The 22,255-nt window shown below is 33.8% G+C and overlaps 5 protein-coding genes, 1 long non-coding RNA gene and 1 other non-coding gene across 10 annotated transcripts; 6 read left to right on the forward strand and 1 right to left on the reverse strand.

Moving 5' to 3' along the window:
* Window positions 1,636-4,835, forward strand: LOC104710281 (cell division control protein 48 homolog B). Of its 2 annotated transcripts, XM_019229428.1 has the most exons (13): window positions 1,636-1,767; window positions 1,964-2,132; window positions 2,222-2,266; window positions 2,382-2,437; window positions 2,540-2,689; window positions 2,782-2,886; window positions 2,981-3,080; window positions 3,167-3,433; window positions 3,520-3,689; window positions 3,787-3,915; window positions 3,989-4,079; window positions 4,158-4,235; window positions 4,320-4,835. In XM_019229428.1, the coding sequence occupies exons 2-13, from the start codon at window positions 1,971-1,973 to the stop codon at window positions 4,779-4,781; spliced, it is 1,815 nt and encodes a 604-aa protein (XP_019084973.1). In that variant the 5' UTR covers window positions 1,636-1,767; window positions 1,964-1,970; the 3' UTR covers window positions 4,782-4,835. The 2 variants fall into 2 exon arrangements, with proteins under 2 accessions (XP_019084973.1, XP_010425166.1); XM_010426864.2 differs by lacking the exon at window positions 1,636-1,767 and having other exon boundaries at window positions 1,832-2,132.
* LOC104710282 (ubiquinone biosynthesis protein COQ4 homolog, mitochondrial) lies at window positions 5,005-6,356 on the forward strand. Its single transcript, XM_010426865.1, has 3 exons — window positions 5,005-5,091; window positions 5,257-5,459; window positions 5,646-6,356. Exons 2-3 carry the CDS (start codon window positions 5,274-5,276, stop codon window positions 6,138-6,140), a joined length of 681 nt encoding a protein of 226 aa, XP_010425167.1. The 5' UTR covers window positions 5,005-5,091; window positions 5,257-5,273; the 3' UTR covers window positions 6,141-6,356.
* LOC104710283 (protein SPIRAL1-like) lies at window positions 7,868-9,120 on the forward strand. Of its 2 annotated transcripts, none has more exons than XM_019229741.1 (3): window positions 7,868-7,951; window positions 8,456-8,762; window positions 8,857-9,120. In XM_019229741.1, exons 2-3 carry the CDS (start codon window positions 8,472-8,474, stop codon window positions 8,932-8,934), a joined length of 369 nt encoding a protein of 122 aa, XP_019085286.1. In that variant the 5' UTR covers window positions 7,868-7,951; window positions 8,456-8,471; the 3' UTR covers window positions 8,935-9,120. The 2 variants fall into 2 exon arrangements, with proteins under 2 accessions (XP_019085286.1, XP_019085287.1); XM_019229742.1 differs by having other exon boundaries at window positions 7,869-7,951; window positions 8,463-8,762.
* LOC104710284 lies at window positions 9,957-11,263 on the forward strand. Its single transcript, XR_754964.2, has 4 exons — window positions 9,957-10,281; window positions 10,360-10,471; window positions 10,587-10,802; window positions 10,882-11,263. It is a non-coding gene; the product is annotated as an uncharacterized LOC104710284 (long non-coding RNA).
* Window positions 12,011-12,082, reverse strand: TRNAT-CGU. Its single transcript has one exon. It is a non-coding gene; the product is annotated as a tRNA-Thr (tRNA).
* Window positions 17,180-20,054, forward strand: LOC104710285 (agamous-like MADS-box protein AGL3). 2 transcript variants are annotated; one of them, XM_010426866.1, is made up of 8 exons: window positions 17,180-17,837; window positions 18,623-18,704; window positions 18,794-18,855; window positions 18,939-19,038; window positions 19,144-19,185; window positions 19,271-19,312; window positions 19,388-19,656; window positions 19,764-20,054. In XM_010426866.1, exons 1-8 carry the CDS (start codon window positions 17,653-17,655, stop codon window positions 19,861-19,863), a joined length of 882 nt encoding a protein of 293 aa, XP_010425168.1. In that variant the 5' UTR covers window positions 17,180-17,652; the 3' UTR covers window positions 19,864-20,054. The 2 variants fall into 2 exon arrangements, with proteins under 2 accessions (XP_010425168.1, XP_010425169.1); XM_010426867.1 differs by having other exon boundaries at window positions 19,767-20,054.
* On the forward strand, window positions 20,901-22,248 carry LOC104710286 (universal stress protein PHOS32-like). The gene is made up of 3 exons (XM_010426868.1): window positions 20,901-21,229; window positions 21,778-21,866; window positions 21,961-22,248. Exons 1-3 carry the CDS (start codon window positions 20,911-20,913, stop codon window positions 22,246-22,248), a joined length of 696 nt encoding a protein of 231 aa, XP_010425170.1. The 5' UTR covers window positions 20,901-20,910.

Genomic DNA, 22,255 nt, shown 5'->3' on the forward strand with positions numbered 1-22,255 from the left:
TAATTATATTATTATTTATTATTCTTTTATTAAAAAAAAAACGGGAATGGTTGTTTCAATGTTGTAAATGAAAATACTAAATTTTTTTTTTTTACTTTATATTTTTCTCCACATGACATGTTATCTAAGAATTATATTTCTCTTTGTACCAAAAAGTAATTATAAATTAATTTATACATAAAAAATTTAACTTTTTCTTAATATATGTGAAAAGGTCAAAACATCAATCTATTAGAGACATAGGGAGTATAGTGATTAATAAAATAAATCAAAATTGCAATAGATTTCTCACAGTGATGAGAAGTCATTTTTACATCATTGTTAAAATTATGTATGTTGATAAATAATTTATAGAGTAGAGAATGACGTTGTAAATTGAATTTCAAATTATTTTGATTCATCATAGTATGAAGAAACGTAAATTTTTAAAGAGACGCAACCGTAGAAGTTTCTGTCAAATAATAAATAAATAATATATTTGATGAAAGGCTATAACGAAAAGATGCAATTGTTATTTGCATTTATTCAGATTTATGAAAAAAAAACTGTGTTGAGTAGAAATTTTGAAAATTTTCTAAAAGAAAACAATATATAATTTTTTTAAGATGTGTACCTTTGAATTGAAAAGAAAGTTTGAAAATTTCACAAAAGAAGAAAATATATAGGTGTTAAAGATTTCTCAATAGAGAACAAATATATAGATATCTAAAGATGTGAACATTTGAATAGACACAACTCTTTGTAAGAGACACACCTTTACATTCAACAAACGCAAATTTTAAAAGAGACGCAACCGTAGAAGTTTCTGTCTAACAATAAATAAATAAAATATTTATGAATTGTATAAAAGATGCAACTGTTCTTCGCATTTATTCAGATTTATGAAAAATCTTTGTTGAATAGGAAATTTGAAAATTATGTAAAAGAAAAACAAATATATAAATTTTTTAAGATGTGTACCTTTGAATTGAAAAGAAAGTATGAAATTTTCACAAAAGAAGAACATATATATATATTTTTCTAAAGATGTGAACATTTGAATAGATACAACTGTTTGTAAGAGACACAACTTTACATTCAACAGATGCAACCTTTTAAAGAGAAGCAACAATATAATTTTTTTGTCAATAAATTAATTAATAAAATATTTTATGAAAAGATACAAATGTTCTTCGCATTTATTCAGATTTTTATTGTTATATTGAAATTTTCACAAAAGAATAACATATATATATATATATATATATATATTTCTAAAGATTTGAACATTTGAATAGACACAACTGTTTGTAAGAGACACAACTTTACATTTAACAAATGCAACTTTTTAAAGAAATGTGAATTTTTTGTCAATAAATTAATTAATAAAATATTTTATGAAAATGTATAACGAAAAGTTACCACTGTTCTTCGTATTTATTGAGATTGTTATTATTACATAGATTAAAAAAACAATAGCAGGGCTTCGTAAGTAGTCAGTGTTTATTGGGCTGACATTGTTGTTATTGGGCTTTCCTCTGTTTCGTGAACAGCTTCATTACACAAAACAAATCCCTCTACGTTAAACAGAGTTTAAACTTAAAACGACTTATAATCTTTCGCCCAATTTCAGAAAATAGGGTAAAATTGGAAAATCACAAGGAAAACAAAACAAACAAAAACAAAAAACCCTAAATTTAGTGACTTAATCAGATTTGCTCCTCCGGTGATATTCGTGCTCCTCCGGCGCACCATAAACCCCTGAAAAGCCGTAAATCCCAAAGTTTGGTTCTCTANAAAACGACTTATAATCTTTCGCCCAATTTCAGAAAATAGGGTAAAATTGGAAAATCACAAGGAAAACAAAACAAACAAAAACAAAAAACCCTAAATTTAGTGACTTAATCAGATTTGCTCCTCCGGTGATATTCGTGCTCCTCCGGCGCACCATAAACCCCTGAAAAGCCGTAAATCCCAAAGTTTGGTTCTCTATGATGGAAACCGAAAGCAGTGTCTGCGACAACATCGTCGGAGAAGAGAAATGGCGAGCGGAAGCAGAAGTTGGTGGCAACGAGAGAGCTCTGCAAGCACTTCGAGAACTCATCATCTTCCCTTTTCGCTACCCTCTCGAAGCTCGAACTCTTGGTCTCAAAGTACACATCAAGACCTCTGTTTAGACTCATAACTTCTGAATTCGTTTTTCAATTGGTTTGATTAGCTCTGCTTTTACTTATCGTTGCAGTGGCCTAGAGGATTGCTTCTCTACGGTCCTCCTGGAACCGGCAAGGTAACAACTTTATTTCAAGCTTGAACTTTTCATTGTGGGTTGGGTTCTTCAAAGTTCTCAACTTTGATCTTACATAAGCTATTTTCGCTCTGTATCGCAATTTTGATTATTGTAGACAAGCTTGGTCCGTGCTGTTGTCCAAGAATGTGATGCACATTTGATTGTATTGAGGTACTTACTTTTGTGTTGTAGCTTTTGTATCATTTATGGTCTAGACGAATAGGCTAAAGCTAAGCTAAGTTATGGTCTTTTGTGTGTCAATGCTCTCTTCAGCCCTCATTCTGTACATCGTGCACATGCTGGTGAAAGCGAGAAGGTCCTAAGGGAAACTTTTGCCGAGGCTTCTTCTCACGCTTTTTCAGACAAACCCTCTGTGATTTTTATCGATGAAATCGACGTTCTTTGTCCTCGACGTGATGCTAGGTATTGTGTCACTCAAATATCTGTTACTTTGAGATTATAATTGTCATCTTGGTTTAGAGTTTTAAGAGATCAAGCTTCTCTCTAAAATGCAGGCGAGAGCAAGATGTTCGTATTGCATCTCAACTCTTTACACTAATGGACTCAAACAAGCCTTCATCATCTGCACCAAGTGTTGTTGTTGTCGCATCCACTAATAGGTTCTTGTCTACCTTTAAACAGTATACTAGTTTTAAGTAACATCGTTGTGTTTGAATGTAATGATTCAACGGTTTTTCCCGATCTTGTCAAAAGGTTGGATGCGATTGACCCAGCACTAAGAAGGGCGGGACGATTTGATGCTTTAGTTGAAGTGAGCACGCCAAATGAGGAGGATCGTTTAAAAATCCTCCAGGTAATTTCGAGTTCTTTAGTGGGATTGTTTATTGCTGTTTTTCATGTAACTATTTTGTGAGCTTCGAGTTTGCTATTTGTTTTCAGCTGTACACAAAGAAAGTAAATTTAGATCCTAGTGTTGATCTGCAAGCCATAGCAACATCTTGCAACGGTTATGTTGGAGCAGATTTGGAAGCTCTATGTCGTGAAGCGACCATATCTGCAAGTAAAAGATCTTCAGATTCTCTTATCCTAACATCGGAAGACTTCAAGGTTGCAAAATCTGTGGTTGGTCCAAGTATAACAAGAGGCATCACAGTTGAAATCCCTAAGGTGACATGGGAAGATGTTGGTGGTCTTAAAGACCTAAAGGTTAATACTCATCTGATCCTTTTTTTTTACTTGGTTGTACTCTTTTTTTCCATTGCGGTTAATGGGTTTGTTTTCTTTTGTGACAGAAAAAGCTCCAGCAAGCTGTTGAATGGCCAATAAAACACTCAGCTGCATTTGTAAAAATGGGCATATCGCCGATGCGTGGGATACTTCTCCATGGTCCTCCAGGTTGCTCAAAGACAACTCTTGCTAAAGCTGCTGCAAATGCTGCTCAAGCTTCCTTCTTTTCTTTAAGGTTTTAGTTTTTGCAGATCAGAAATATCTCTTTTGGTTGTGAAACTTGGTTAAAGGAACTGATGTTTCTTGTTTCTTTGTGTGGCGGTGCGATATAGTTGTGCGGAGCTATTTTCTATGTATGTTGGAGAAGGTGAAGCATTATTGCGGAACACTTTTCAAAGAGCACGACTTGCTTCTCCAAGTATAATATTCTTTGATGAAGCTGATGTTGTTGCCTGTAAAAGGTTTGCTATCTCTCCTTACTCTTGCTTCGCGTCATAGACTGTTTACCATGTTTATTTCCACTAATCTTTGTAGAGGTGATGAGAGCTCAAGTAATAGTTCTACAGTTGGAGAAAGGCTTCTATCTACATTGTTAACCGAAATGGACGGTCTTGAAGAAGCAAAGGTAAACAAAAGCTCATAGGCTTTAATAGATTCTATCTCTGTTATCAGGTTGCAGTAATATTAATGGTTTTTGGTTTAGGGAATTCTTGTCTTGGCTGCCACAAACCGCCCCTATGCAATTGATGCTGCTCTAATGCGACCTGGTCGATTTGATCTCGTAAGTTCTCATATATGGATCTTTTGATGTCTTCAGAAATAACAAACCTCATGTTCTACTCTTTCTTGAAATGTCTTGTTTTAGGTGCTATACGTGCCACCACCTGATCTTGAAGCTCGGTTTGAAATACTTCAAGTGCATACACGCAACATGACACTAGGAGACGACATTGATCTCAGGAAAATCGCTGAAGAAACTGAGCTCTTCACAGGTGCCGAGCTCGAGGGTCTATGCAGAGAAAGTGGAACTGTCTCCCTTAGAGAAAACATCGCAGCAACCGCCGTCTTCAATCGCCATTTCCAAACCGCAAAAAGCTCGCTTAAACCCGCACTAACAATCGAAGAAGTCGAAACTTATTCATCATTCAGGAAGTCCAAAAGATCGCCTTCAAAACCGATTCCGGTTAAGAAAAAGGAAGAGCGTTCAGCTGTTTTCGGTTTAGGATTCTCATGGCAATTTGGTGTTTTAAGCTTAATGTTACTTGCTACTGGAAACTATTACTTCAACCACTCAAAACATGAACTATTAGTAGCTTCTGCTACATGAGACTTAAACTGCTCAAAGTTCAAAAAATTCTAGTTTTTAACCGGTTTAGTTGAACTACTCCAAATCCAATAAAATCATAACCGGTTTTGGAATCATTTTCTATTTTTAAATCAAGATACTTCGTTGAAAAATGTGAATTTTTGGTTTTAATTAATCAAAACTTGAAATCATTAGTTTTGTCGGTTAACCGATCAATTGAACCGGAACCCAGACACTAGCTAAACCGGAGTGCGTTTGCTTCTTCTTCTTCTTCTTCTTCTTCTTCAGTTTATTTTCCTCTTTTACATCTGATCGCGATTTTTCTCCAAAGGTGTGTTTCTTAAACCCTAAAATTCTCCAGATCGCTTTTATTTCGTTTCTCTGATGTAGCTCCGATCGTAGATTCCACTGTTTTAAAATCCTCGATTATGCTTATGAATTACGGTGTTTTATCCCTAAAATGTTTTGGTTCTGATTGTTCTTCGCCTTTAACCAGAGAGATCTCTACGAACGATGATCATCGAAAGAGCTCGAGTTCCGTTGAGGCTATGGCAACAAGCTGCGGTGGCTATGGGATCTGCGATCGGTGCGTTGGTAGATCCTCGTAGAGCTGATTTGATCGCAGCTCTCGGTGAAACCACAGGGAAACCAGCTTTTGAAATGGTTCTTGAGAGGATGAAGAAGAGCGAAGAAGGAAGAGTGAGTTTCTTCAAATCTGTCTCTCGCTTCTCTTATTGTATTAGCGAATCGATTTTGATTACCAATTCTGCAATGAGTGATTATGAACAAATTCTTAGGTTAGCTTGTGAATTTGATTCTTTCCTTTGATGGATTTTGGTTATACAATGGTGTGTTTGATCTTTTGGTGGTATCTTTACTTTGAAGGCTATATTATTGGAGCGTCCTCGTGTAGTGTCAGAGCAAGTAGGTCATGCTTGGGATCTACCAGACAACACATTTGGAGCTGCATATGCTAAATTCATGGGATCTAGAAACTTCTCTCCAGATGATCGTCCTCCCGTAAGATTCATGGAGACGGATGAATTGGCTTACGTAGCGACACGGGCGCGAGAAGTTCATGACTTATGGCACACTCTGTTTGGCCTTCCTACGAATCTTATCGGAGAGTCTGCTTTGAAAGTTATAGAGTTTGAGCAGATTTATCTACCGATGTGTATGCTTTCTGTGATTGGAGGCACTGTGAGGTTTAACGAGAAGCAGAGATCAATGTTCTTGAAACATTACTTTCCTTGGGCTGTTCGAGCTGGAAGACAATGCACTGACCTCATGTCTGTGTACTATGAGCGTCACTTTAGTGAAGACTTGGAACAAGTTCGAAGAAAATGGGGAATCATCCCAGCTCCTCAACATCCTAAATGATAAAAATCCTGTTCCATTTAGTTGAGCTCAATTCTCCTTAGACTAGGAATTGATTGCTCTTTGGGCGGGGTTCATACTATCTCTCATGTTCTCAAATTACTATGTTGAATACAATCAAAATTCAACATTAATACATTTGAACTTTATTAGATTTTTAAAAATGTTTGTCTAAATCACAATTTGATTAGTAAAATATAGTGGTAAAAAGTTTTATAATAGTGCATAATATCTAATTTTATATATTCTTATACTTAATAAAAAAAAAAATTTATGGGGACACAAAAACTACGGGTTTGGGGACCTCAAGATCTTATACAGATTAATTCGTTAGATTTTGGAGGTTCAACACGAATGATTCATCCCGATGTGCTCGGGGACAGTCATGATTGCTGGAAAGTACTAGAAACTATTACTTCAACCACACTAAACATGAATTAGCAGTACATTTTGCTACATGAGACTTAAACAGCACAAAGTTAAAAAAAAAAAGTTTCTAAATTTTGTTTTCTTCATAAATACCAAAATTATCTTTTCGTTCAAAGTTCCAAAAAATTAAATGATAAAAAACGGCTAATTATTTGATTCGAACAATGACAAAAGACATTGCCATTACATATGAACAATACTTGGGTTCACCTCTAGGGGTGAACTTCTCCATTCACCCCCTAATAAAATAAGGCAATAAAATCTTTATACATTATTATAAAATTAAAAAACTTAAACCGCACTTTAATAAACCCAAACCGACATATATAAAATCTAAACCCTAACCATCTCATTTGTGAACCCAAACCGTATATAATTTCGTTCTACTTATAAAATCTAAACCCTAACCATCTTATTTGTGAACCCAAACCGACATATAATTTCGTTCTAATTGTGAAATCTAAACCCTAACATCTCATTTGTAAACCCAAACCGACATATTATTTTGTTCTACTTGTAAAATCTAAACCCTAACTATCTCATTTGTGAACCCAAACCGACATATAATTTCGTTCTAATTGTAAAATCTAAACCTTAACCACTTCATTTGTAAACCCAAACCGACATAATTTTATTCTAAGTTTAAAAATCTAAACCAAGCCAATATTTAATTTTCCTTAATTAAAAGTATACATAATTTGTTTTCTTAATTTGGTTTGCTTTTTAATTTAATTTTAATTTATTTTTGAAATAAAATATTAGATGGAAGATTCTGATTGGCTGAGAGAAGAGGGGGTGAATGGAGGGTGAACCTAAATATTTTTCTAAAAAAATACATTGGCCCACGAACCTCACCACCGTCGTGAAATTTCTTTAAAGCACTAATAATTTCACTGGTTTAGTGGTGGTTTACTACAATTGAATAAATAATTGTTACTTGTTTCACTACAAATCTAAAATAATTATCTCAACTTTCACAAAGCTCCAAGAAAAAAGTTGGACTCACATCGTTTCAAATCAAAGATATTTCGTTAAAAGATGTGAATTTTTGTTTTAAGTAATCAAAATTTGCAATCTTTTGTATTTGGTGGTTAACCGATCAATTGAACCGGAACCCTGAGATTAGCTAAACCGGAGTGAGCTTATAAATTGACTGGCTCGCTTATGNGATGGAAGATTCTGATTGGCTGAAAGAAAAGGGGGTGAATGGAGAGGTTTACCCCTAGGGGTGAACCTAAGTATTTTTCATTACATATATATAAAAAAATGAACAATACTTGGGTTCACCCTTAGANCTCAGTAGTCAGTGCTGAGTCCTGCGTTTGCTTCTTCTTCTTCTTCTTCAGGTGTCTTCTTCTAGATCTGATCGCGAGTTTTAACCAAAGGTGCGTTTCTCTAACCCTAAAATTCTCCAGATCGCTTTAATTTCGTTTCTCTGATGTCTTAGTCAAGCTTAGATCATAGATTCCTCTGATTTGATTCCCTCAATTATGGCCTTAATTTAGGAGATTTCGTCTCTACTGATTTCGTAGATTCAGGGAATTCACAAAATGGTGATTCGATTTCGATAGTTTTAGATCTGATTTGTTCGTCACATTTGTTTCGTATATATTTACAAAATTTGGCAATAAAACTAGGTTTCTTCGTGAATTTGTGAAATTTGTTTCCGATTTTAAGTTGTGGATTTTGCATTTGGTCTCTGTGAAATTGTAAGATTACAACTCATGAATCTCTTATCTCTGATTGTGAGTTGTAAGAAATTTTGATGCATTGATGCTTCTCAGTCTCTCTTTCTACAGAGTTGTGTGATTGATTCTATAAGCAAAGTTAATATAGGGAAGGTCTAATGATGATGCTTGACTAAGTTCATAGTTTTGTTTTGTTGTTAGGTTTTAGTTTTCTACAATGGGTCGTGGAAACAGCTGTGGTGGAGGTCAAAGCTCATTGAATTATCTTTTTGGTGGTGCTGGTGACGCTCCTGCTCCTAACCCTGTTCCAGCTCCTCGTCCTGTTCCTACTGAAGCTAGCAACAGCGCTGCACCACCACCTGTATCAACTGCTACTGCAACCGCACTCACTACTGCTACTACTCCTGTTGAGCCAGCAGAGATGAACAAGCAGATTCCAGCTGGTATCAAAACTCCTGTTAACAACTATGCTAGAGCTGAAGGACAGAACACCGGCAACTTCCTCACTGTAATCTTTTGTTTTTTTTCGTGTCCATATTACTTTAATACCCGTGAGTGAAATGGTATTGATACTCACTAACTCTCGTTCTTTGTCTCTCTAGGACCGTCCTTCGACCAAAGTTCATGCAGCTCCTGGAGGAGGATCATCCTTGGATTATCTCTTCACTGGTGGGAAGTAGAATGAATAAATTTGCAAAGGCGTAGCTATGCACTGTCTCTGCTATCTATGAAACTGTTTGATGTGAGCCTTTAAATGATAAGAAGTCGGTTTCTTGTCTCTCCTTATCTCAACTCTTTTATCTGTAAGATTCTCCTGAAAAAAATGTTTGAATTTAAAAAGAAAACTTCAAGTTGTCTGTTATTAACCCATCAATGCAAAGCACAAGTTCTGAAAATAACACCCGAGTAACCGAATACAGTACAACATCATTTAGTTGTAACTACTAAGAGCATCTCCAATGGTTATTTTTTTCTCTGTAAGCAAATGTTACATGTATACTTTCTTAACTAGTCAAAACATGGACCGTGTATATATGAACTGATCTGGATAATGAAAACTGTGTTAAGCCAATAATTAAATATTTCTAACAGGTTGGAGGTTTAAATCGGATTTGGATTCGGTTTTAGTTTATGTTATTTTGGTATATAACCTAGAACAAGAATACCATCTCGTATTTGTCAAGATACATATGAACATTTTATTTAGTGTAATTCTTAATGGGGTATCTATTTTTATTTTTTAAAACTTATGACATGGTCCAATAGTTTTACATTTACTGAACTCAAAAGGAAAAAAAAAAGTTGATTCCATGATACTTGTTGAGTTCAGTTGTGTGCCTATAGTTTTAATCAAGTAAATATTCATATAAACTTTTAATAACATTTTGCATTTTTTGTAAAGTTTAAATATTAATGATACTTAAATATAAATAGACAGTAAAAGTATAAATAATATTTATTATATCAGTTTAACTAATCCTATATATAATAGCACAGTTTTCTCTCATTTGAGAGTGTCCACATCAGCAGCATAAATTAACAAATTTGTTGGACTGGAGAAATTAACAAAAAGGCTTCATCGATATGTTTGCTTAGTCGAATTGAAATAAGCCCATTTGAAATTAAATTCGGCCACGTTGCATAAGTTAACCATAAAGCCATCTTTGATCAGTCTTCCCCCATAATTGCTTCGTAACGCATATCTTCTTCTCTAACCTCTTCACATGTCATCTGTTAATATTCTTCTTTAAAAGTTCTATCCTCACCTTCTTTTCTCTGTTATAGTCTCCGTCCAGATTGAGATCTACTAACCTTACCCAATCACGCATCTCTCTCAAATCCGGTTGAGTTTGAATTCCAGGGAGGAGGATACAGGGATCGTATCATTCGAGTGGGGGGTTTTTTTTTTGCACAATACGGTTGTCAAGCGAGAGCTAGCGGAAGACGTGTTGTGAAGATGTTAATAAATTTGATATCATTATATTACTATCTCAAGTTTTGATTTATTGACTTAGAGAAACATAGAGGTTTGTATTTTTTTAAATGTCAGCTTTATGTTTTCTAAACTGTAACAGCTCAAGATCTGATTGATTCGTTCTTTACAGTGGATGAGTGTAAAAGCAGATGTGAGAGGCTCTGGTAACGATCAAAAACTGAGCACACCTAGGTCTAAACATTCTGCTACAGAGCAACGAAGAAGGAGCAAGATTATATAGGGTAAGTCTTGAATATGTACTCATAGATATATGATATGTAGCAAAAGCGGAGTTGGTCATAGAGTTTAGCAGAGAGACGAGACTAATCAAACATTGTTAATGGATTCCTATTGCAGATTTCAAATGTTAAGACAACTAATACCTAACAGTGACCAAAAGCGGGACCTTTCTTAACAGAAGATTCAGTCTCATCATTTCCTAATCACTAAAATATATTCTTTTAAAACTTTGTACATGTTATCGAGTATATTCATTTCTTACCGGAGAAAGCAGACAAGTATGAAACCTCTTACCAAGGATGGAACCACGAACCTGCAAAGCTATTGAATTGGGTAAATACAATCTAACATTTTCCAACCATACCTCATTCTCTTTCTACCGGGTTGGAAACTGAAACAAACAAACCTGTAGGAACCGTTGCTTTTACTCCAAAATTGGAAGAAGAGAAAAACAACGTTTCGGTACCGGTAGTTGCAACGGCACAAGGCGTTGTTATCGATCATCCTACAGCCGCAACATATGTGAGGACGAAGATTGGTCAAGCTCCAAGGCACATATGTTTCGCTAGAGATAAACGACTGATGGTGAGCTACGGTGGTGCAATTAAGTATCCAATATCGAACAAAGAAGATGTCTCATGTGACCATTGGAGTTTTAATGTATCCTCTCCTCTGTTTTCGTTTAACCTGGTGGTATAACATATCGTAATTCTTACCATCTTAAGCAATTATTGTTAAACATATATGTTCGTTTGCATATGTTTGATCCATTTTTTGCTTCGAATATTTTGAAGTGTTTGCTTTTTCCATACAATTATTTTATTGACATTGTTTATATATATCTTCCTATAGGTAAGCATTGATACATCTGAAGACTATGCACAGTTTTACTAAATATCATACACATTTAGTAGTAATAGGAATCTCAATGAAAGATTTGTGACTCAGTTCTTTAAATCCCTTTTTGATTCAAATAGTGTGACTCAAGCAAAAATACAACATTGGAGCTTGGAGGTCTTCTTAAAATCATATTTACACTTATCGTTACCTTTCTTTTTTATAATAAAATGAGGAAAGGAAAATATCTTCTACATGAAATTTTGAAAAGTAAACATCTTATAAAAAATATTTTTACTAACTATTACCAAAACATCTTAACCATTTATAGTCCACAAATTCTTGCATCTATACAACTAAAAATAGAATTAATAGCAAACTTTTAATGGCCCAAATACCCGGACGTAGCCCAGGATTATCCCCTAGTAAACTTTTAAATTTGGAGGTTTGGTAAATCAAGTTAATTTGTGGAAATGATTAAACTAGAACTCATAACTTCGTAAATAAGTATTTGGGCCATTGACAACAAAAACAGCCAAAATATACTGTTGACAGAAGGACATAGATAAGAGAATTTTTGGCCCATTTAACTAAAGTATTGATAAAACTAAGGATAATATAATGGCAAATGTATGGGTCTATGGGACGAGATTCATTAAACTAAAGTATTGATAAAATTAAGGATATATAATGGGAAATGTATGAGCCTCCGGTGAGGATTGAACTCACGACCTTTCGCTTACGAAGCGAACGCAATACCACTATGCTACGGAGGCACTCATGCCTTAAAGATATTTATTCCAATTTTCAATTAAAAAATATTATTTTATAGCAATTTAAAGTCATAAAAAGTCAAAAAAAAAAAAAAAAATTTAGAAAAGCAGCTTAATCATAATACGATATGGTGTGAGAAAAGTTGTCGAAACGATCAAATAAGATAAATATTAGAAGAGATGTAACTCTTAATCCTATATTTTAAAATGATTTGGAAATGGTTAATTTTAACTTGTGATTTTGAGTCAATTATCCAAAACGTTGATTCTCGCCGAAATGAGAACGGTTGCATCTTCCAATCTTGTGTTAACTTAAATACAAGAATGTAAAACTGTTATAAAGAAAATCGGAAATGGATTCGAAAGAAAGACATCACTTAAATACATTAACATTAACTAACATGTTAGTTATTATATAAGTGTCCATCATTCATATTCACAAACACAACTCTAGTTTTGGTTCAGTTCGCAACAGTTTTCTTTTAACTCCAACGATATCGTATCAAAAACTTAAAAGGCAGTAATAGGTCGACACGTGTCAGTCCAGGCACGTGATGTACGTATGGACTGTTCCGTTCAATCACCAACACATCCGAAAACAAAACTATTAATTCCGCCAATAAGAGATCGACACGTAACGTACTCTGTCCCCTTACATTTCAACCTGCGTATGCTTCCCTCATCTTACGTTGCCATTGTTAAAAGTGATGAGAGCAGCAGCTTAAAGAGACTGTGAAGAGTATCTCTTAACAAAAATACAATTAAAAAGATGTTATTGTCAGATAAATCATATTGAATGTGTTACGACTTTTTTGGCCAACCTTTACTTCGTGTGTAACCTCGTATTATGAACTAGGTTTAAAGTTACTTTTTTCTAGTATTTATATCTTCTTTTTCTTCCTTTTTCTATTGTGTTATTTTTCATAACTTTTTTTCTTTTTATTTTTCTTTCCAGAAATTTATTGTATATATATAGAGTAACAAAATAGTCTAGTGTCCAAATTAATATTAATCATACAATTTTATATACTTTAAATTCATTTTAGCTACATCTTGATATTTGGTAATTGATAAGAAGACGTTGAACATGAAATGATAATATATATATACTTACAAGATAGAGAGTTTGGATTCGAATTAAGACACACAATCCGGCTGAATTGTGTTTATCTTATAGTAGTCATAGTACTCTCTACTTAAATTACAATATGTAATATCCTCGATACATTATCCAAAATGTTCATAAATTTAAATAAACACTACAATAAAAGTTTCATCCTATATAGTTTTTGTTAAGTTAAATTTTCTATTATACGTAATTAATTTATTTTAATTTCTTAATTAGTTCACCAAATTTATCCCTTTGATGAATTAACTTGTTGCAGGGAGTTAGGGATGTTAAAAGTGGGTAAAAACCCAGTGGGTACCCGAAACCCATGCTTAAAACTGGGTTTTGGGACCTGTTTTTTCTCTAAGAATTTAAATGGGTTAAAAATGGGCAGGTACCCAAAACTATAAAGTCTTACACGGGTTTACCCTATCAGTTATGGGTACCCATTGGGTTTCTTTTTCTTTCTAATCACCTATACTTTTTTTTTGTCAAGTCTAATCACCTACACTAAACCCGCAAAATCACATTTTCCTACCAAAAACACAAAACACGAAAACTCGTTTTTCTGCCAAAACCGCAAAATTACGTTTTCCCGCCAAAACAGCAAAATTATATTTTCCCGTCAAACCGCAAAATCACGTTTTCCCGCCAAACTCGCAAAATCTCGTTTTACCTCCAAAACCGCAAAATCTCGTTTTCCCGCCAAAATCGTAAAATCTTGTTTTCCCGCCAAAACCGCAAAATCTCATTTTCCCGCCAAAACCGCAAAATCTCGTTTTCTCGCCAAAACCGCAAAATCTCGTTTTCCCGCCAAAACCGTAAAATCTCGTTTTTCCGCCAAAACCGCAAAATCTCGTTTTCTCGCCAAAATCGTAAAATCTCGTTTTCCCGCCAAAACTGCAAAATCTCGTTTTCCCACCAAAACCGTAAAATTATGTTTTTCCGCCAAAACTGAAAAGTCATATTTTTCTGCCAAAACTGCAAAATGTCGTTTTTCTACTAAAAACGCAAATTCTCATTTTTAAATATTTATTTAAATTTAATATGAAATAAGCAAATTATGAACAAAACTTTAGTTTTATCTAATATATAATAATAAATTTTGTTTTATCTATTTAAAACAAAACTCTTTAATATATTTGCTATTCTTTATTTAAATTATATAAAATTATAAATTTTTGAAAATTGTTACAGATATAGTAAAATACACAAAATACATAATATAAATCACATTTGGTATCAAAAAGTTAAAGATAAAATTATATATAATATAAAATGCAAAATACATCACATAAGATAAATGATTCGGGTACCCACGGGTTTACCCGCAAAACTAAAAACACATTCGGGTTTACCCACTAGAACCTAAAACCCATTTGGGTTTTCAAACTTGGATTTTTTCTGGGCAGGTTTTTTTCGGGTTTGGGCTGGGCTGGGTTTTTAAACCCACGACAACATCCCTACAGGAAGTAAAGTGTGGAAGCCATTTCTAACCAAGGGTATATATTTTCGCATAAGTTAATTAAGAAATATATAACATGTAGTACAATATTTGAAAGAGATTCCAATTAATACTAGATGCTGCAGAAAGCCAGAAAGTTGTTAGAAGTTTGTGTCTCAACATTTTCAAATGCCTATGCATATGGTCCAAGGTGTAACAACTAGGGTTTTAGCCCATCATGGGGTCTAATGTAGCTCCAATTTGTTAGTCTAAATATGCAGAAGAAGCCTGCAACCATCAGAGATGCTACGATTCCTGTATTATTACGTCTCGTGTTTGTAACCTATATATACGGCTATACCCAATTAACCAAAAATATATAATAAATAGTTACATGGACCGTATTATATGGACCTACGGTTTTCATTATCTTGGTCTACAAAACAATATAAAATGATAATCGTACATCCAATGGACCTCTCCCCCAACACAAGATAGAATTGCTAGTAGCTACTAGCTACCCCCAAATATATACATAAATGAACAGAAACAATAATCCAGTTTCTGAAATTGACTACTGTTTTTTCTTGCAAAAACTATTCTTCTCCTTGGTTTTTTTCTTTCTCAACTAGACCTTTTCTTTTTATGTCAACCACTCAAAATAAGTTAGCCAACAATCACTTATGACAACATTAAGTAATTTGTGGAAATATATATAGAGAATGGTTATCACGACTATTAAAATTAGAGATAATTTCTCAAGATATTTTAAAGCTATCTACCTTAACTATTCATCCATATAGCTGATGGAATAGAATATTAAAAGTATTCTCTCGTATTTGTTCTTTTTTTTTTTTTAGATGTTTACTAAAGCATCTATCTATATGTTGCATATTGTAATAAGGTGACCACTTGGAACCATAAAAGAATGGTGGAGGGATAGCGAGTGCGTAGATGATAAGGATCATTTTTTACTTGATTATGATAAAGATAAGATATATACATCAAGTTTCCATCAAGCAGATTAATTAACAAAAATGACAAAAAAAAATATTAACCAAAAGATTTTTTTTTTTTTTTTGAAAGATATTGAATTGATGAATAGGTTGAACAAGATAACTAAGATGTACCAAGTGAAACATGAGTCAGCAAGCAAGTTTTGGAAAAGAGTTGTGTGAGACATGTCACATGAGTAAATTAACAACCATCATCATCATGATGTAGATATATAGTATAAGATGCCATGAGAAGAAATGAGAAAAACAAATTAACCTGACACATGAAGCATCCTACAAATTAACCTGTCAAGCAATTACCGAACCTTTTTCTTTAAGTGAAAAAATAAGATAAAAACTATTAATTTGTATTTAAAGCTAGAAGCATCCTACAGAAAAGTTGAAAATCCTAGGAATTTGAGAGCTTAACTGTTCACAAAAAATTCCTTAGTTTTCCTTTTTCTTGCCATGATAAATTGTGTCAAGCATCTATGAGTCATTGTTATAAAAAATCTGAAACCTAGATAGTCATTATACGTGAATTATACTGTATCTTACGAAACTCGATTAACAACTTTAATTTGATTAGACATGATAATCAAATACATCGACCTCCTTTAATTTAGAAGGGAACCTAAACACGAAACCCCTCTAATTAATGCTAGATGTTCATATGGATCTCACACATCGATCTATTAATGTCAAAAATAATCCTTTTTTCAGTATCTAAACTATACTGGCATATATAAAAAGACATATATATAGTACACGTGAAACGTAAAAAAAACTTTGTGAATAAAATTTCTCTTTAAAATAGAAAATAGTACGTACTATATCAGATTAACCATTTCAGTGTGACATAATTTGTTTGCAACCGTATAGATCCATTCGATGCATTTAAACGATCGTGAAGTAGCTGTCATACGAAAGAATCTGTTGGCAAGAGAAGGCAAAGCAGAAGAAGAAAAACAAACATATCTTTTAAGAAGCCTATCATATTCTTACTTTTATTCACAAACAATATTTGCATTATAGTGTTCTCTACATAATCTAAACGTGTCAATACGTGGACAAAAACAACTTTAAATTTATTTACTTCTTTTTTGATTTTACGAACATATATAACCAGATAAATAGATAGGATTTGGACTTATGAATATGCTCTATTTAAAGCATCTGTATAGGTTATATATAGAATCTTTTTCTTCTTTCTTTTTTTGAGCATATTATTAAACTATGGACTAGATCTGATGAAAAAAAGCAATCCATTTATATAAATATATGGCATAAATATGTCTATCTTCAAATCCAATGGAGGAGGGTGAAAGAGAAAAGTTAGAGCATTTTGTTTGGAGTAGATAGAGAGAGAGATATCTTAACTCTCCTTAGAAAAGTACTAGGAATCAATTTTTATTTTCTGCCAATAAAAACAAAAGATGTATAGAAAAATAATAATAAAATATTATTCTCTGATGAAGTAAGAATAAAATAATGTGGTATATATAATAAATCACCAATGTAATAGAGATACACATATGACATACACACACAACTTACTTTTCGAATTTATTATGATATATTTTTATTATCTTTTTTAAAAAAGGAAAGTTTATGAGATTGGGATATAAGTTTGGAAGCTTTTATTTGGCCAAGAATGGCTTAGCATCTGCAAAACCAACACAAAGCTCTATATTCTCTTGAAAATCATTCCAACAAAAGAAGAAACCTGAAACACAAAGTGGCCCACCACCACCACTACCACAATCTCCTTCTTCCTCCACCAGCCACCAGCTACCGGGACAATTAAGTGATGAGGAAACCAATTCATGCCCTAGATTAAGAACCAGAATCCTTTTCAGACAAGATCTACTACACTCTACACATTTTCACATGTACTTATACACCTTTATCTATGTGTGTGTGTATATAAAGCTTCACTTGTGGCTTTAGGGGTAACAAAAAAAAAAAGAGGAAACTTTTCAGTTGGGTTTTTTTTTGGTTTCTTGGTGAGAAGAGAGAGAGAGAGATGGGAAGAGGGAAAGTAGAGCTGAAGAGGATAGAGAACAAGATCAATAGGCAAGTCACTTTTGCAAAGAGAAGGAATGGTTTGCTTAAGAAGGCTTATGAGCTTTCTGTGCTATGTGATGCTGAGATTGCTCTTCTCATTTTCTCTAACCGTGGCAAGCTCTACGAATTTTGCAGCAGTCCTAGGTATAATCTTTGATCTTTTAATCCACTCTTCCCCCAAAATTTGTATTTTTATCCACTTTTTTTATTTTTATTTTTTAGATTTAGGGTTCTAATTCTTAATTAAAAGTTAAATATGGAGATATGAAAACGTTGTCTCTTTCTTGATTTTGTTAGAATTAATTAGCTAGATGATTATTAGGGTTCATTTCTTTTGTTAGCTAGTTCTGGGGTTTATTATGCACAAATCTGGCTCCCAGAGAGTGATACCCATTAAGTTAACTAAGGATGATCAAATTTAGTTACAAGGGTCGTCTTAGGTGCTCTAGATGATGATTAAAGCTAGACACAGATTGGATAAAAGAAAAGCAAAAAAAGTACATTAGTTTTGTGTGCAGAAGCTATATAGCACATAATAATATAGTTAAGGCTTACACATAAGATTTGAGTGTTTCCGAAGGTTTGATCCAAGTTTCCAAAGAGACAAAGAATTGACCTCTGGATCTACACAAAGCTGTAAAGATATATATGAAAAATACTTTGACTACTTCTTTAAGTTAGTATCTCTCTCAAGTACTTATGATCTTATTAAAGTTAAAGTTAGAGACAACTGTGATGATACTTAAATTTCACAGTTTTCCTTTTGCTCATTAGAAACAAAGTATTCTTTATTGTTTTTTCTCGTAGGGATAATTTTCAAACTTTTTTAAGTTCTTGCTAAAACATCATGATGATCACACGAATCTTGATATTTTTGTTTTTTTAACATAGAAATTTTTCATTTGACCAATATTTGTTTTTTTGTGTAGTGGTATGGCGAAGACGGTTGAGAAGTATAGAAAACATAGTTACGCAACAATGGACCCAAATCAATCAGCTAAAGACTTGCAGGTACACATCTTTTTTTATCTTAATCAGTGGTCAGAGACTGACCGCATTAGTTGTTGAAGTTGGCCTTGATTTTTATCTTTAATTGGCAGGATAAGTACCAAGACTACTTGAAGCTCAAATCAAGAGTTGAGGTTCTTCAACATTCACAAAGGTACGTAGCCTGATTCATAACACATTTTTATAAATGTAAATGTAAATTGCTTCATCCTATTTGTTAATATGCTTTCTCTCTAGGCATTTGCTTGGTGAAGAGATAGCCGAGATGGAAGTGAATGAGCTTGAGCAGCTAGAACGCCAAGTAGATGCATCACTAAGACAAATAAGATCAACCAAGGTATATATAGGCTCACAAAACTAATGACAAGTTTTTATTCTATATAGTTTGGTCTTGAAAGCCATTTAGAACATGTACCAAATCTTTGTTTTATTTCATTGCCAGGCTAGGTCAATGCTTGATCAACTATCTGACCTCAAAACTAAGGTACATACACTTGTATACACAATACGAGTCACAGAATGTCCAATAATCTCAAATAAAACACACTCTCATATTCATCAATTTACAGGAGGAAATGTTATTGGAAACCAACAGAGATCTTAGGAGAAAGGTAGCTATCGAAATCTTCCACCGCAAGAAATTGAAACCTTTGAGATCTCTTATAAAATTCTTCTCTCTTTCTCAGTTGGAGGAAAGTGATGCTGCGCTTACACAATCAATTTGGGGAGCTTCTGCGGCAGAACATTCCCAACAACAACAACAACAACAGCAACAGCATCAACAACAACAACAACAACAACAACAACAACAACAACAACAACAGCAGCAGCAACAACAAAAACAGCAGCAGCAGCAGCAACAACAACAAGGCATGAGCTCTTATCAAGCAAACCCGCCAATTCAAGAAGCAGGTTTCTTCAAGCCTCTACAAGGCAATGTAGCATTTCAAATGAGGTATTCACAAACAAAAAACTAAGACCCTTGAATTTGGTTTTCCTTATATATTTTGTCAGAAACATTTAACCTTTATATGTGTTTCATTATTGTTTTGATACAATTAGCAGTCATTACAATCACAATCATGCTGCTATGACAAACGCAAGAAACTCTGCAACAACGTCACAGAATGTTAATGGTTTCTTCCCAGGGTGGATGGTCTGAAACCATCATATACATATATGTGTGTGTTTTTATAGATCAAAGATCATTATTGCTTGTGTCCTTTATTTTTGCCAGAGAAACATTTTTCATTATTACAAACTCTGTTACTATAATCAAGGGATTGTAATGTCAAACCCCAGATCATATCATTACTTTTTTTGGCTCTCTTGAAATATATAACATTGTTATTGAGCTTTTTTACATACAATGTTTTTTTGGGAGCTTTTTATTTTCTTTTTCTTTCTTTTTTTTTTGAATATTATATTAAAAATTTTGGATTCTGAAACAAGTAGTGCTCTGCATTTGTATCAAGATTGTGATGTGGATAACTAAAATGTATATAAAACTATGATAATTTTGCCAAGTTGGATTATATTGAACAAGTCCAAAACATGCTTTTAAATTTAATTTTTCATGGTACGCACGTTCAAGAAATGGCTCCAACCAAAACCAAACACAAACATAACAGTATTTAAAACACAACGAGAATGTCTCAAAGAGAACAGAGAAGAAACACAAGAAACTCAGAGAATGGGGAAACCAGCTGGGTATTGGGTGAATAAGATCAGGACATCATTCAAAGGAGGATCATCGTCGAGCAAATCATTAGACGAAGGAAGTGCTTCTGGTTCAAAAAAGAACGGTTCGAAGCATAGTAAGAATCTGAAAGCAGAGGAAGCTAATAAGAATGGTGAAGGAGCAGTTCAAGTGGAGAGTGGGAGGAAAGTGATGGTTGTTGTGGACACAACTTCACAATCAAAGAATGCTCTTCAATGGGCATTAACACATTGTGTGNCTGAAACAAGTAGTGCTCTGCATTTGTATCAAGATTGTGATGTGGATAACTAAAATGTATATAAAACTATGATAATTTTGCCAAGTTGGATTATATTGAACAAGTCCAAAACATGCTTTTAAATTTAATTTTTCATGGTACGCACGTTCAAGAAATGGCTCCAACCAAAACCAAACACAAACATAACAGTATTTAAAACACAACGAGAATGTCTCAAAGAGAACAGAGAAGAAACACAAGAAACTCAGAGAATGGGGAAACCAGCTGGGTATTGGGTGAATAAGATCAGGACATCATTCAAAGGAGGATCATCGTCGAGCAAATCATTAGACGAAGGAAGTGCTTCTGGTTCAAAAAAGAACGGTTCGAAGCATAGTAAGAATCTGAAAGCAGAGGAAGCTAATAAGAATGGTGAAGGAGCAGTTCAAGTGGAGAGTGGGAGGAAAGTGATGGTTGTTGTGGACACAACTTCACAATCAAAGAATGCTCTTCAATGGGCATTAACACATTGTGTGCAAGATGAAGACAATATCACTCTCCTCCATGTTACAAGAACACCCGTAGGACAAGGTATCTATACTAATAATTTTATATATACTTTATGTCTTGAATTCACTAAACCTCCAAGTTAAGAGATGACATGAACCTTAGAGCCAAAACTGGAACCATATTCTATCTTGCCTGAATAAAATATGAGAACCGACTCTTTTGGGTTATTAGGCTAATCGGGCCTCAGATTTTGTTTTGCGCTTGTGCGGCCCAATGTCAGTTTTTTTTTTGTTTTTTAAAAAAAAAATCTAATTTTAGGGTGCATTGTTATAAGTGTTTTTCATAAAAACTTTGTGTTAGTCTTACAGATTGTTAATTAGAAAAAGCATAAATCTAAATTAATTTTCTTTTTTCCACAAAAAAAAAAAAAACGAGAAAAACCATTTATTTTTACTTTTTTTTTTTTCCAAATCTCATTGAACAAAATTTTCGGTCGTAAATTTGATTTTACTATTTCCGTATTTATTTTGTTTGTTAGGAATATTTGGACCGGAATTGACTAAGCCGAGAATTAGCATATGCTTTGACATAAGTCTCTAATTAACTAATGTGTATACTATGGTTAATAGCTATAGATGAGACACAAAGGGAGAGAAACTCAAGGGCTCATGAACTAGTTCATCCATTGAAGAACTTTTGCCAACTGAAGAAACCTAACGTAAGCTCTCTTGGTTACAAACGAACTGATATTGATGATTCCAAAGTTCTCCTTCTTTGACACTAGAGTTAATTTGTGTGGGTTTTATTTTCAGGTCAAAACGGAGATAGTGGTGGTGGAGACGGCAGAGGAGAAAGGGAAGACGATAGTTGAGGAAGCAAAGAAACAAGGGGCAGGCGTTTTGGTTTTAGGGCAGAGAAAGAGAACCTCGAAATGGCGCGTAATCTGGAAATGGCGTGCAAAGGGAGGAATGGGAGGAGGAGTTGTTGAGTATTGCATTCATAACTCTGATTGTATGGCTATTGCCGTAAGGAAGAAAAGTAACAATGGAGGTTACTTGATCACCACGAAACGTCACAAAGATTTCTGGCTCTTGGCTTAATTTTTTT

This window comes from Camelina sativa, chromosome 9 (assembly GCF_000633955.1).
Source record: "Camelina sativa cultivar DH55 chromosome 9, Cs, whole genome shotgun sequence".
Lineage (NCBI taxonomy): Eukaryota > Viridiplantae > Streptophyta > Magnoliopsida > Brassicales > Brassicaceae > Camelina > Camelina sativa.

Bases quoted from the DNA above. Each gene is read 5' to 3' on its own strand.
- LOC104710281 (XM_019229428.1), top strand. From the start codon at position 1,971: ATGATGGAAACCGAAAGCAGTGTCTGCGACAACATCGTCGGAGAAGAG. The intron at 2,438-2,539 runs GTACTTACTTTT...TGCTCTCTTCAG, and splicing joins GCACATTTGATTGTATTGAG to CCCTCATTCTGTACATCGTG. The intron at 3,690-3,786 runs GTTTTAGTTTTT...GGTGCGATATAG, and splicing joins GCTTCCTTCTTTTCTTTAAG to TTGTGCGGAGCTATTTTCTA.
- LOC104710282 (XM_010426865.1), top strand. From the start codon at position 5,274: ATGATCATCGAAAGAGCTCGAGTTCCGTTGAGGCTATGGCAACAAGCT. The intron at 5,460-5,645 runs GTGAGTTTCTTC...TTTACTTTGAAG, and splicing joins AGAAGAGCGAAGAAGGAAGA to GCTATATTATTGGAGCGTCC.
- LOC104710283 (XM_019229741.1), top strand. From the start codon at position 8,472: ATGGGTCGTGGAAACAGCTGTGGTGGAGGTCAAAGCTCATTGAATTAT. The intron at 8,763-8,856 runs GTAATCTTTTGT...TTGTCTCTCTAG, and splicing joins ACACCGGCAACTTCCTCACT to GACCGTCCTTCGACCAAAGT.
- LOC104710285 (XM_010426866.1), top strand. From the start codon at position 17,653: ATGGGAAGAGGGAAAGTAGAGCTGAAGAGGATAGAGAACAAGATCAAT. The intron at 19,039-19,143 runs GTATATATAGGC...TTTCATTGCCAG, and splicing joins GACAAATAAGATCAACCAAG to GCTAGGTCAATGCTTGATCA. The intron at 19,313-19,387 runs GTAGCTATCGAA...TCTCTTTCTCAG, and splicing joins ACAGAGATCTTAGGAGAAAG to TTGGAGGAAAGTGATGCTGC.
- LOC104710286 (XM_010426868.1), top strand. From the start codon at position 20,911: ATGGGGAAACCAGCTGGGTATTGGGTGAATAAGATCAGGACATCATTC. The intron at 21,230-21,777 runs GTATCTATACTA...TATGGTTAATAG, and splicing joins AAGAACACCCGTAGGACAAG to CTATAGATGAGACACAAAGG. The intron at 21,867-21,960 runs GTAAGCTCTCTT...TTTTATTTTCAG, and splicing joins GCCAACTGAAGAAACCTAAC to GTCAAAACGGAGATAGTGGT.